Genomic DNA, 13,754 nt, shown 5'->3' on the forward strand with positions numbered 1-13,754 from the left:
CTTCAGCCTGAATGAGATGGGTAGTCTCAAGGTGGAGGGACAAGACACTATGAAGTGTAGGTGGGTTGAGTGCCATTTTAGAGAGGTCAGCGGGCGAACAATGATGGAGAAGGAAGCTATGTAAGGACGAGTGATTATTCATAGGTGGAAGAGACTGGAAATACTTAGGAACTACCTAGAAACCTGCATGAACAGCCCAGAATACCAGTTGCTGCTGGACTTTGAGCACATTCCCTGCATAAATGCTGTAGTGTGGGTAAGGCCCAAGTGTTAGAAGACATTAGCAGTGGCCCAGCAGAGTTTAAGATGTAGCAGGGTTATTTTTAGATATAGACTTAATCACTTCAAAACATCTTCACTAGACAGTTTTAATGAAACAATAAACTAGAACTTTTCCATCTCCCTTGCTCTATAAAAGTGGAGTCAAATTTTAAGTTCTTGGAATCCCAAGCTTTCAGACATGAAAAGGATTTAGGAGTTTTTTATCCATGCCCTGTAGACAAAGAAGCTCAAAACTTGCCCTGAATCACATGACTTTGTTTGGGCTAGTTCAGAGAACTTGCCTTCAAGCAGACATTTGCAAACTTTTTGAGACAGGGAGGGTCTCACATAGCTCAGGCTTGTCTTCAACTTACATAGCTGAAGACAACTTTGAACTCCTGATTCCTCTGCCTATACATCAAAAGTGCTGGGAATTCAACCTAATACTTCATGTGTATTGCCTGTGTATACAGGTGACAGCGTTAGGAGTCAGAGGGCACTGGATCCCCAGGAGCAGAAGGCTGGAGCACTTGCTGCTCTTGGAGAACCTGGGTTCAGTTCCTGTGGGTGGCTCACCACCAGCTCTAACTTTACTTCCAGGGGATTTAACACCATTTTGCCATCCACGTGTACTGTAATACACACTTTGTTTTTAAAGACTATATCTCACTATGTAGACTGGGCTGGTCTTGAACTCAGAGTCCCCTTGTCTTTGCCTCCTGAGTGTTGGGATTAAAGGTGTGTGCTACCATGCCTGGCATAAAGTAAATCTTTAAAAAAGTCTACGTTTACATGTGAGTGCCATATGCGAACCATGTGTGCCTGTGGCGAGCACGAGGGTACTGTAACTCAGCCTTAGAACTTAGTGTGGTAGTTAGGAGCACTTCCTGGCTCTTCCAGAGGTCCCAGGTTTGGTTCCCAGCCCTGACTCAGGCAGCAACTAGTTCTAAGATTGAGTTCCAGTCTCTCCAGGCCCAGCACTCAGCTTTTGACATGGGTGCTTGGGGTCTGAACCCAGGTTTCCACTATAACAGTAAGAGCAGTCTGGTGACTGAGCTGTTTCCCAAGCTTTGGTTGAGTTTCCTCATCTGTAAAATGGGTCATGCGTTTCTTATGATAGCTGGATCAAAGATTTTAACACAAGGAGTCCTTGGTACAGGTCAAAGCTTACACTGTTAAGCACTTAGCAAGGGCTTACTTGGTATGGGCACTGATTAGACAAGAGTCAAAGTTAGAAATACCTAAGGAACTGGACTTAAACTCAAGTCCAAACCTGGACTTACACCCACTAAGGGAACTAGCAGATAAGCACCAGACATGTTGAAGACTTGAAACCTTTTCCATGGAAATACATCTTCTACGATGTTGAGAGCTACACAGATATGTGGGTAGGCAAACTGCCAGAGAGCTCACACAGAAAGTATGGGCAAAATGAGCTCTGACCTGTAGGTGATCAAGAGGCAGTTATATGTCTGACATGAGCCACCAGCTAGAAAAGCTATGAAGGAGGTACAGCGTGTTCCTGCTAAAACAAAGAAGGTGGGTTTCACAAACACTTCACCAGCACCTTAATTCCCGTAAGAGCTGACCTTAGGGAGCCAACACACTGGAGCTTTTTTATACCTTAGGAAGCCAAGGTCTAGAGCAGCAGATGTCTCAAGTGATTAAGTACACTTGCTGCTTTTGCACAAGAGCCAAGTTTGATTGCCAGCACCCAACTGGTGACTCACAAGTCTAACTGCAGGGGAACCCATGTCCTGTTCTGGCCTCCACAGACACCAAGCATACACATGGCGCACACATACATGTAGGTAAAATACTCAAACTAAGCACTCAAGCTGTCTACCAGAGCAGAGGCAGTAGAAAAAAAACCCAGCTTCAGAACCATTGGGCCTGGTCCTAGTTTTCTGGATGATTGTATTTTCCTCTTCCTCCTGGTGGGGGGACCCATGGTGAGGTGGGAGCTGTGGTCTGCACTGGAGCTGAGGGTGTGTGCAGAGAGGCTGCTTCCTGTCTTGCTGCAGACTGTACACACGGCACACGGAAGTTGGACTCGACTGTGGCCCTCTTCATTTTGCCCCTGCCCACATGTACCCACCACACCCTATCCCAGAGCTCAACATAAAGGGTTGCCTGACACCCACATTTTGTTTCCACTTTATTGCTCAAGCACAGGACTTGAGGTGTGCCTGGACCTTCAGCGTGCATTAAAGAGGCTGAGGGGATGGGGACAAGGACAACCTGGGATGAGGGAAACCGGCAGGAGGGGAGACACTGGAAGGTGCTGTCTAGAGGTGATCACTGTAATACCAGAGGATTATCAGGACACCATCTCAGGAAAGCAAGGCAAGAGAGGCAATGGACACAGTGTTTCCCCATGCCCGTACAGAGACTGCAGGTTTGGAAAACAACCAGTGGGAAGATACGAGGAAAATGTCTGCTGTGAGACAACTTCCCCACCCTGGCTTCTCATCAGACCCCGTCCCTATCACACCCACTTCTCCCACTTGAAACATGGAGCTAACAGAGAGAAATAAATTAACATTCTGATGCATATGTGTGGAAGGGTACACTCATGTGTAATGGGAAAGGAAAGAGGGTTGACACCGTCTACAACTATCCCCCATCTCACCCCCAGCCTGCTCTTCTCCCCTTCCCCCCAAAACCATCATCCAAACAGATAGAAAAATAAAGGTCTAATTCACTCAAAAGTCTTCAGTTTTTACAAAACTAACAGGGTGGAGTCGGGAAGGGGGAAGGGAGCAGGGAGGCAGGCAGCCGCAGGGGTGGGCAGGTGCAGCGAGGCAGACTATGCTTCTGTCTCCACTTGAGACTGGTTCCCTGCCACACTGTTGGGTTCACCCTTCATCTCAGTGTCAGTGGGATGGTCTCCTGCAGCCACCTCTGCCTTGGCCTGTAAAATGACAAGAGGAAAAGACAGACAATTCCTAACATAAGTGCGCAGGCACAGCAATTCTGAAACTCCTCAAAGTACACGCATGCACATGCTGTTGAATGTCAACAGATTTTGGATGTTTGAACTGTTTTTCTTTGTGGCGCTGGGATGCATGTCCAGCAAGCACTCTACCAGTGTCCTATATCCCAATATCCCAGACCTGCTGAACAAAAAGTATTTTAAATGTTAGCCCCATGTGCAAAGGATCCCTTGAAGGACAGACCCCTGCCCGCTTACGCTCTCTTTTACTCGTCTTCCTCTCCATCTCATCTTCTCTCTTAACCCTCCCCCCCTCAGCTCTGCATGGGTTGGTTACCTCTCACCTCCCCCTTCTTTCCCTGTCTACCAATAAAACTCCATGTGGGGAAAAAATGTTAACCCCATGTTTGCTTCATGATATGTTCATTAAAATTGCAATGATAGGGATTAGCATAGCCCCCAAGCAAGGATATCACACCATCTTCAAAGTTTTCCATGTATATATGGAAATTTTCTTTTATATATACATATTTTTTGGGGGGAGGTGTTTAGACAGGGTTTCTCTGTAGCTTTGGAGTCTGTTCTGGAACTCATTCTGTAGACCAGGCTGGCTTTGAACTCAGACATCTGCCTCCTGAGTGCTGGGATTAAAGGTGTGCACCACCACCACCACCACCACCACCACCACTACCATCCAGTTAAGTTTTCCATATTTTAAAACCATTTCTTTATATGTTAACCAAAAAATAAAAAATATAGAGCAACACATTAAATGCACTTTTTAGTTTCACCTTTTAAATGTGGCTACTAGAAAGGCCGTATGTTTTGTAATCGTTTCTTCTGGACGGTATTAGGGATACTGAAACAACTAACAGGCCAAGTAAGATGTGCTGTGTATGAACACTACACAAGAAAGCTCTCTTAAGTAGCAATGTTAAAAAGCTTCAGTCATTAGTTAATGTACGGGGGAAGCCACAGCACAGCCGGGCAAGGGTGAACTGGCAGGAGACACAGCACTAGCCACCTGCCTGCCTCTTCCTGCCAGCCCTGGGTTTAAAGGGTGCACCCCACACACTCAGGGCCAGGAGGTTATACAGTTAGTATTCTGTCTCCTAGTGAGTGAATTTCAGGCCAGCTGAGCGAGGCCCTGGTATGTGAGGCTACTTCCCATGCTGTTGGCCTGGCCCCACCAATGGGATCAATAGTGAGGACTTACGTTTCTTTCTGGGAAGAGAGTAACATCTGGCAACCCTAGACAGAGTCTGCCCCTTACTGTGCTGCAGAGGCCAAGAAAACCCCCTTTATGTCTACTGTAGCCACTCCCATGTGTGGCGGCTTGAAAAGAATGGCCCCCGTAGGCTCACATATTTGAGTGCTGGGTACCTAACATATTTGAGTGCTGGGTACCTAACTTGTGTAACTCATTGGGAAGAATTACAAGATGAGGCTTTGTTGAAGGAGGTGTTTGCTGGGAGGCTTTGAGGTTTCTAAAGTCCATATCATTCCAGTTAACTCTGCCTCCTGCTTATGTTTGTTGCCCGCCATGACAGTCATGAACTTGACTCTTTGGAACTGTTAAGTCTTCTAAAAATTCTCCTGTGAGCTGCCTTTGTCATGGTTGTCTCCACACAGTAATGAAGTAGTAGCTGAGATAGCCCAACTCTTACCTTCTGCTCCTCCTCAGCCAGCCTCTCAAACATGTTGGCATAGAGCTTCTTCTCCCGGGCAAGCTGCCTGCGGGTCCGCTGCTGGCACACAGCCAGCTGGGCCTTGGCAGCTTTGTTGCTGGGATAGAGCTGCAGGACCTTTTGGAAGTCAGCTCGTGCCAGGTCAAAGTCATTCACGGCCAGGTGTGCCTCTCCCCGGCGGAACAGGCCCTTCTCATTGTTGCTGTCCAGCTCCAGGGCCTAAAAGCATAAAGGAAGCAGCAGAGACATCAAGCTCTGCAGCACTAGCGGAGTCTCAAGGGGACCCCTCAGCAGAATGCCCAACCACATATCCCACTAACTCCACCCAGTGACTGCGGGCAGTTTTCAGACACGCTGGCAGTGCAGCAACCCTAACTGTAAATGCTATTTCCACATCCTCTGCAGGGAGCTCACCTTGTTACAGCTTTCGATGGCAGCTGAGAAGGCCTGCAGTTTCAGGTGACACATGGCCAGATTGAGGTGTGAGGCCAGTCGAAGTGCATGGACCTTTTGCATTTCTTCACCAGAAAAACTAGACTCGTATTCTAGCCAAGACACGATCTTCTTGTACTGCAGCAAAGCTTGCTTGTACTTCCCTTCCTAGAAAGGGAGGGAAGCTCAGGCACCCAGTGCGAGCTCAGCAGCCCAGGTTGCCTTACCTGGTAGCTATGAGTGACTCCTGGACACCAGATTCCCACTCCTCCCCATCCCAGACCAATGGACCAAGTAAAATATAACGGGACAGTCGCAAGGGTACCCACAACCGTGGCAGAGTATCATGTGGACAGTCCTCCCTGGGGTACCATGTCCTTGGCTCACCTTGAAGTATACAGTACCCCTCTCTTTCACTATGTTGCTCTGCTCCAGTTTCTCCTCGGAGTTCATCTCCCAAGACTCCTTGGCCTGCCATACCCCAGAAGACAGACACAACGATCAGCTTCCTCAAAGTCACCCACAGACCAGACTCCAGGAGATGCAAGGCCTCAGGGAGACTCACCTTCTCGAAACTCTTCAGATGGACTTCATACCTCAGTTCAGCATGTGGTGGGATCTGGAACTTTTCCTTTCCAACACTGCCAAAAGCATAGCTGTGGAGGTGAAAACACCTGGGTCACCTCAGCCCTTCGTCTGCTCGGGCTCAAAGGCTGTTCCCTGGAAAAGTACCTTTCCATCTTGAGACCTGCTTCAAACACTTTGTCTGGCCAACTTTCCCTAACTTCTTCATTACACATTCAGGTGGTCCCACAGCACGCTGCTCCCAACTCTTTCAACTATACACTGCTGAGATGACTAACTCCAAGAACCACTGTATGTGTGGCATACAGCAGGTATTTCTTTCTTTCTTTCTTTTGGTTTTTCGAGACAGGGTTTCTCTGTATTGTTTTGGAGGCTATCCTGGAACTAGCTCTGTAGACTAGGCTGGTCTCGAACTCACAGAGATCCGCCTGCCTCTGCCTCCCGAGTGCTGGGATTAAAGGCGTGTGCCGCCAACGCCGGGCCAGCAGGTGTTTCAACAAACATTAATGACTGAATATATTCATGGCAGATGAAAACCATGATGTTGACAGGTAAGGGATTCAGGTGAGGCTTGAATGCAAGGAAATGTGGACAGAGGTGGGCCATACTTTCAGATCCAGTGAAGGAAGGGTTCATGATGGTGACAGGTATCTTTAAAGTAGCCTCGAGCAACACAGTGCTTGTAAACGCCTGTCACACAGCTCCCTGTAGACATTCAGTTATGGCCCTTGGCTCTGCATAGTGCCTATGTCTCACCTAGGTTTGAGGTATACAATGGAACGTTCTCCTTTCTCCATTCGCTGAACGGCCGATTCCAGCCCACAGGGCAGGTCTAGGCTTTCCCCTTCGCCGACTTCAAAGCGGAGCTCCCGCTGGTCAAAGAGCTGGTCCTTATAGTAGCCTTCCAGTGCCACTGGCATCAAAGAGAGGCAGTGCTCCGGGTGTGAGAGAGCAGAGCACTGAGGAGTTGCCACCAGCCCCCCGTAGCTCCCAATTACTGCTAATACCCAAGATAGCCATGTGTCTCAGACCTGCAGGGATGCTAACACAGTGTGGTCTAACTCCTCACCTTATGACAAAAGACTCACAGAAATGACTTGGTCCAAACCACCCGAGGCCTTTCCTCTCTGAGCCAGCACTCATACGCAACTCTAGATGTTTCTTCCCACGCCAGACTATACTTTCTCACCTTCTACCATTGCACCATCGTTGGGCCTGGCATAGCCTTCACCACGAGTCCGTATTCTGCGGATGATCCCACCATCTTCATCTTCTGTAAGATCTTCTCCTTTGAACTCAAACAGCTCCACCTGTGGGACGCAATATATGGTGGTGACCAATTCAACAAAGCTCTTTTCCACCTACAAGAGTTACCTCTAATGGCCGTATCACATCTAGTCAGAGGGATACAGTCCCAGTAGGAGCTTCTGACAAGCTGTTGGGGGATGATCTGGCCCACACTTTGGCTGAGGTCAGCAGGACACATGGACTCCACTTGGCCTCAGAAAGACAAACTCTCTATCACCCCACTTCGTTTAAAAGGACACGAGAAACTCAATCTGGTAGGCATTTGAAGTGGCCTTGTGAATACTCTCTCATGCCCACTGACTAGTTTTCCACTCAGACTAAACAGCCTTAGTTCTCTCCCTCAGTGGAGGCCATACTTCAACCTCTGACACGCAGGAAGGTGCTTCTCCCTCCTGTGCTCCAGGTTGCAATAGTCCACCCCACCCTTTATTTTTTTATTTCTAACCACACTACTCTTTATAACCCTAACAACCCCTGACAGACTCCTTTCAGTTAAGAAAGCCGCAGTCACTTCTATTCTAGAAGGGCTTTAGAGCCCCCTTTTCCAAACCAAAGCTTCTATTACTGGCCACTGTGGCTGCGGCAGAGCCTAGCCTTTCCACCTCTCCTCCTACTAAAGCCAGGCCCTCGCGCTTGGCTACATTGTCTCCAGAAGGTAGGAAGGGCTGGAGGGCAGCCAGGCAATGGGGTGAGATAAGGCCTGGCTCTCTGCCTGGCGCTCTATGGCCAGCACTCACCTCGAATACAAGCGTGGCGTTGGGGGGGATCTTTGGAGGGCTGCCCGCTGAACCGTAGGCATACTCAGGCTTGCAGGTTATGTGGCATATTTCCCCCACTTTCATGGTTGCCACGGCAATGTCCCAAGCCTTGATGACCTCCCCTGTAGGTAGAGGCAAACAAGACCTGCTGAGCAGGGGTCTAAGTCTAGGCTCAATGTCCCCTAAAACAGCCAGCTATACCCAAGGGGGAATCTGAACAATCCCTAGAAATGGGATCAGATACAAGGGGCAGTGTTGTCATTCTCAGCACATTAAAAGATTGCTCAACCTTGCAACAGAGCTCAAGAAGCAAGACTGTCCACCTGTGGAGGGAGGAGTTAAATCGATGAGATGGGGAAAAAAAAATCGGCCAGTGTCAGAACAGTGGGAAGAAAATACAGGATGGATAACAGACGGATTCTGTTTTGTCATTTTGTTTTTCGAGACAGGCTTTCTCTGTGTAGCCCTGGCTGTTCTGGAACTCGTTCTGTAGACCACACTGGCCTCCAACTCAGAGATCTACCTGCTACTGCCCCCTAGCCCCAGGTGCTTGGACTAAGGACGTGTGCCACCATGGCAGGGCAATAGATGAGATTCTTAATCATTCCTCCTTGATCCTGGTTCTGATGACCAGTTTATGCTATTTTGCCAAGGCTATCTTGAACTCCTGGGCTCACACGACTTGCCTGCCCCAGCTTCTCTGGTAGCCAGGATAATAGGTAAGCACTACTGTGGCCAGCTCAAGCTTGGCTGAGAACATAATGTTGCTTATGACAGCTCCGATCAACTTCGGGACCTATCCTGCCAGCCCACTAACCATGCATGCCTACCTTTTCCCAGGTCAAAGGAGAATTTGTCCTTGCGATCCAGACTGGAGTCAAACTTGGTGCCATCTAACAGCCAGCCAGTGTAGTGGACAAAGACCCGGTCCCCAATCATGGGTGTCTCTGTGCCTGTGCCCTCTCTCTTGATGACCTGGGAGGCATGGGGGGGGGGATGTGAGTACCCAGAGATGTGAACAGAAGTGCCCCAACTGCCTATGAGCCCTGGCCTCATTATCCTGATCTTCAAATGATTCTGATGTTATGCTTTAACTTAGACTCAAGGAGTAACGAAGGGAACAGATTGGTTCAAAACTGGGTAACCGAAGGGCCAGATTACAGATGAACACAAAGGCTCTGTATCAGGGCCTGGGAAATGAGAGTTGAGACACAAAATGACCAGACCCGCAGGCTAAGGGGGCCTTTATTTCAAGACTAGAGTATCTCCCATGAACACACAGGTGTCTGCTTCTGTTTAACATATTCATATATGGTGATCCCGTGGACGGGCCACTAGGTGGATGTAGAACCACCTTCTAAGGGAAGAAGGCTTCTCTGATAAGAATGGACAGGGGCCTCCAAGGAATGGAGGATACAAGGAATTGACCCTCTGGGAACCAGAGCCTTGCAGAAAACAGAAGAGAAAGAACGGTCACATGTTCACAGGAGAGCAGCTAGAGCTGGGGTAAAAGCCAGGAGCATTTCTGGACCAGTAAGGCTTCCAGAGGTCTCTGTTTTAGCACAGGCTCACACACTACAGGAGCTGAGCAATGGGGCGCCGAGAGGAGAAACAATGGACGAAGAGAGCGCAAGCAATGCGGGTTAGGATTTCACCGTCCCGGACTGCTGGCAAAACCTGCTCTGAACCGGCGCCCATTGTCCCGACCCAGGTCAGGGCGCCCTCCCCCTTGCTCCTCGGGCTATTTGCAGTCAGGCGATTAGTGAGCCGCTGGCTCCAGGGCAAAACCTCCTCCCCCACAGCCAGCACCCCGAACCCCCAACTCAGGAAGGCTCAGGAAGGGCGGGGGAGGAACTACAGGTCCCGGCATGCACCGCTCAGGCTCTCCCCAGGCCGAGAAAGGGGGCACAGCATGGCCGAGCCCGTGACCTCGCTGGGTCTCGGCGATAGCAATGGGGGCGCGCAGAGGCACAAAGGGCCGTGGGCCAGGAGACGGCTCCAGGGAGCCATTTCAGGTCCTAGCTAATGTTTAACTTTCAAGTGGGCGAGCACTGACGCACCTTCGCCCAGGTGGCCCGCGCACGCTGCGGCCGAGGGGTCCCCGGGAGGCGAGGCCCGAACCCCTAGGCACGCCCCGGCCTCGTGCGCCCCGCCCGGGCCCCCGGCTGCGGCTCTCGCGCTCCGCCCCGCCCCTCTCAGCCGCATAGTGCAGCCGGATCAAGTTGGCGTTGCAGTGGGGGCTCCTTCCCGGACCGGGGGCCGCACCCAACGGAGCGTGCAGCCACCGTGCCGTCTTCTGCGCCGCAGTCCGCACAGGGAAGGCAAATTCTCCCATCCTCCGGCCGCGGCGCCCCCTTGAGGCCCACGCGCCTGCAGTCCGGGGCTCCGCGGCCCCCTCACCTTGAGCACGCCCTCGTCCTGCTTGGGGCTGATGTCCACGCCTTCGAGAGGCAGGGGCGCCGACTGCGCCCCGTTTTCGGTCGCCTTCATCTCCTCGGCGGTCATGGCCGCTAGGCGCACCGTTGGTTGCGGGAGTGGAGCGAGCGCGAGCCGGGCGCTCTGGCTGCCGGCCGGGGTGAGCGGTGCCGGTGGCGTGCGGCAGAAGGCGGCGCTGACCACCACGAACCGCGCTCCAGGCTCGCACACCGGGCTCTCCGCGCGCTCGCCACCGGCGGCGGAGTCGGGCGACGCCGAGGGGCGGGCGCGGCGCGGCCCGGCCCGGCCCGTGATTGGTCCCGCTCGCCTCGGGGGCGGGCTCAGGAGGAGCCGCACGAGCGGGCTGCGAAGGGGCGGGAGCGGAGAACTTTCTAGAGAAGCGGTTAAACGGGTTGGGGCTCTTGGGCTGAGGGCAGCCGAGGGGGGTTTTTTGGTAAGGTTTGTTTTTTTTGGTTGATGGTTCCTAGGGGCGGCCTCCTCTCCCACTCCAGGACTTCTCAGGTTTCCATGATCACACCCTCCCCCACGTCCTCGCTCCCCACCCCCACCCCGCCGGAGTCTAGCCGAGTTTTCCAGATCCTTCTCCATCCTCAGGACTCCCAGGTCCGGGCCTGCCTGGCGGCCCGCCCTGTTCACTCCGGCCCACAGCGCAGTAGCTGGAGCCGGGTAGCCAGATGTGAAGAGGCAAGGGTCCGCCTCCCGCGGGTTTGGACCCCAGACACCCGTGGCGTTGCCTTCGGTTCCCGGACGTGGGCACCTAAGCAATGCGGGGCTAGAAGCCAAGGGAGTGAGAGCATGGACCCAGGAAGGAACAGCTTCAGTCCGGGCGCACAAATTGTAGGACGCAACTTTGTCCTCCCTGCAGCCTGGCATGCCCGCCAGATGAGTTGCTTTCCAAAATGCTGTGAGCAGGAGACCTTGTGAGAGATGACCCCCAGAGCCGAAGACTTGTAAGTGTGTTAAAATACTTCCTCCCATCGTGGGTATACGTGTGTTAAAATACTTCCTCCCACCCTACTGACCAGCCTTTTTTGTTAGTACTGGAGCACAAAATAGTTTCGGCTCATGAAGAAAACAAAAACAAATCCCCTTTCCCTTATTACTAAAGGTGGACAGGAAGCCGCTTCTGCTAAGCGATACCTGTGGAGTTCCGAGTCTGAAGGCTAAAACCGTGAAGTTCTAAGTTACTGAAACACTGCTCGCTTGATGGGACGGTGTGCCCGGAGAGGTCCTGTGTCTGCCCAGCATAATAGTACCACAGTTATACACAGCGCCTGGTGAGTGCTAGCAGATAGCTTATTGGCTTTGTGAGTTTTCATCCAGTGAAATGAACTTTTTGTCTCCGTGTGCTCGGTATGATGTTGCTCAGCGGGGCCATTTAAGTAGGCAGTAGGTTATAATACCAGGCCTGCGAGACGGCTCAGTCCCGAGGGTGGGGGTGCTGGCTTCATGACTGCGGACCTCGGGGTTTGATTCCTAACACCCACAGCATTGAGAGAACAGAGTCCTACAAAGTTGTCTTTGGACATCTGCACGTGTACTCTATCATCCCTCCTAAATTAGTGTAAAAAAAAAAACCAAACAAACCCTATTATACGGGTTTAAGTGTGACTGTTACATGATTTGTTATATCCCCTTCTGATGGAACCTAACCAGTTCTTTCCAAAAATTTACATTTTTATGAGTTTAAGCAAAATCCAAGCTACTTCTCCGGTAGTGAAGGCTCTTGTTTTTTTTTTTTTTTTTTTCCTTTGGGTTTCTCTGTATTGCTTTGGAAGTGAAGGCTGTTGTATAGCACTTGCAGTTATCTTTCTAGTGAGCGACTCCGGTGGGCCTTTGGGTGTTCCGGGCTCCGCAAGTTGTGATAGAGAAGGTAAGTTTTGCAGGAGTGAGTTTGTGTCTTCTCCTCCAGAACAGCATTGCAGGTCTAACGCTCTTGTGTTCAGGCAGCATCAGCATTTGCCTGTACGCTTACTCAACGGGTAGTTTAATACGGTTTGCAATAAGCAAAGAGTTGGCTTGCCCCGTTACAGCCGTGTGAATTGGGGCAGGCGTTAGCCTCCCTGTCTTGTCTGTGAGCCCTGTGAACAGGGTGAGTTGATAGTTACAAAAGAGGGATGCATTCCTGCAGGGCATCCGTGTGGTGCTGGGCGTGAGTGAACGAGGGATGTGTGGGGATGGAGGCGAGCACTGAGTGCTGTGGTAAGAGGGAGGGTAAACTTCTGGGACAGGTCTTCAGTGGGTGAGGCTGACACACACACAGGCGCTGTTGACACACAGGCACTGAGGTCTTGAATCCCAGGGCAGGCCCACGTGCCTCTGCATGCTTTCCTGATTGTATATGTAACTTTTTTTTTTTTTATTTTAAACTTTTTTTTAAAACTCAGCTCTAGAAATTAACTTTTTTTTTTAACCTTTTTATTTTACATGTATGGGTGTTTTGCCTGTACATATGTCTGTGCTCCGTGTGTGTGCAGTGCCTGTGGAGGTCAACAGAGGGCACCGCTCCCCCAGGCTGGAGTTTCATGGCTGTAAGCTATCATGTAAGTGCTGGGAATTGAACCCAGGTCCTCTGAAAGAACAGCCAGGCTAAGCTCAATATGTACTCTTCCTAGGAGGCATGCAGGCATTTTCTTCTCATTCCTCCTCTTCTACCTCTTCCTTCCCCCACCCGTTTAAATAGTATTCCCATTGTATGAGTGTGCATCCATGTGTGTAGGGGTTTTTCTGTATTCCTTTCTACCTTAACATTTTGTATTCACTAGTATGTATGTGGGTATGTTTGGGGTGGGGTGGTGTGTGTGTTTCAGTATGTATTCCCACAGCACATGGATGGAGGTCAGAGGATAACCTTGTGGAGTCAGTTCTCACCTTCCGAGTTGACATGGGTTCCTGGGATTAAATTTAGGACTTTGGGTTTGCACCAAAAAGTGTTTTTAGTGGATGAGCCCCCGCATCAGTCCATCCAGTTTTTTCCCTCTTTTTTCTTCAAGATAGTGTTTTTTTTACGTAGTCCTTATGGCCCTGGAGCTCACTGTGTAGACCAGGCTGGCTTTGAATTCACAGAGACCTGCTTGCCTCTGCATCCTGAGTGCTGGGGTCAAAGTTGTGGCACCTGGTTCTCTCAGTCCATCCACCTTTGTGAGACAGTTTCTCATTGAACTCAGAACTCACTAAATGGCTGGACAAGAGCTCTGGGATCCTCTAGTTTCTTCTCAAACAGGAAGTCTCTACCCATTTAAACAATAGTTCTCGTTTTTTCTTGCTCAACCCTGTTTTCTCTATAGGATTTTATCTTCTAGATAGCTTACATAGAGAGTGAAGCTTTCTAAATGTCTTCCATTGAAATTG

General features: G+C 50.6%; 1 protein-coding gene and 1 long non-coding RNA gene across 9 annotated transcripts in view; one reads left to right on the forward strand and one right to left on the reverse strand.

Annotated features, from left to right (window-relative positions):
• Positions 1-2,406: 2,406 nt before the first annotated feature.
• Fkbp4 (FKBP prolyl isomerase 4) lies at positions 2,407-10,620 on the reverse strand. The gene is made up of 10 exons (XM_005084082.4): positions 10,368-10,620; positions 8,798-8,942; positions 7,947-8,089; positions 7,091-7,211; positions 6,658-6,814; positions 5,882-5,972; positions 5,704-5,787; positions 5,299-5,484; positions 4,864-5,103; positions 2,407-3,175 (listed from the first exon to the last, which is right to left on the reverse strand). The coding sequence occupies exons 1-10, from the start codon at positions 10,470-10,472 to the stop codon at positions 3,071-3,073; spliced, it is 1,377 nt and encodes a 458-aa protein (XP_005084139.1). The 5' UTR covers positions 10,473-10,620; the 3' UTR covers positions 2,407-3,070.
• Positions 10,621-10,646: 26 nt separating this feature from the next.
• The window catches only part of LOC106022317, a 63,946-nt gene continuing 60,838 nt past the window's right edge, over positions 10,647-13,754 (forward strand). For 4 of the 8 annotated variants that reach the window (XR_005873901.1, XR_005873904.1, XR_005873905.1 and 1 more), the window contains exons 1-3: positions 10,647-11,353; positions 11,512-11,680; positions 12,881-12,946. This is a non-coding gene — a long non-coding RNA (uncharacterized LOC106022317). The remainder of the gene's footprint in view (positions 11,354-11,511; positions 11,681-12,880; positions 12,947-13,754) is intronic. The other 4 variants (XR_005873903.1, XR_005873906.1, XR_005873902.1 and 1 more) reach the window with 3 other exon arrangements.

The sequence above is a fragment of the Mesocricetus auratus genome, unplaced genomic scaffold, assembly GCF_017639785.1.
Source record: "Mesocricetus auratus isolate SY011 unplaced genomic scaffold, BCM_Maur_2.0 Super-Scaffold_100676, whole genome shotgun sequence".
Classification (NCBI taxonomy): domain Eukaryota; kingdom Metazoa; phylum Chordata; class Mammalia; order Rodentia; family Cricetidae; genus Mesocricetus; species Mesocricetus auratus.

Bases quoted from the DNA above. Each gene is read 5' to 3' on its own strand.
- Fkbp4 (XM_005084082.4), bottom strand. From the start codon at position 10,472: ATGACCGCCGAGGAGATGAAGGCGACCGAAAACGGGGCGCAGTCGGCG. The intron at 8,090-8,797 runs GTAGGCATGCAT...CTCTACCTACAG, and splicing joins CTCCTTTGACCTGGGAAAAG to GGGAGGTCATCAAGGCTTGG. The intron at 6,815-7,090 runs GTGAGAAAGTAT...CTTTGATGCCAG, and splicing joins CGATGGTGCAATGGTAGAAG to TGGCACTGGAAGGCTACTAT.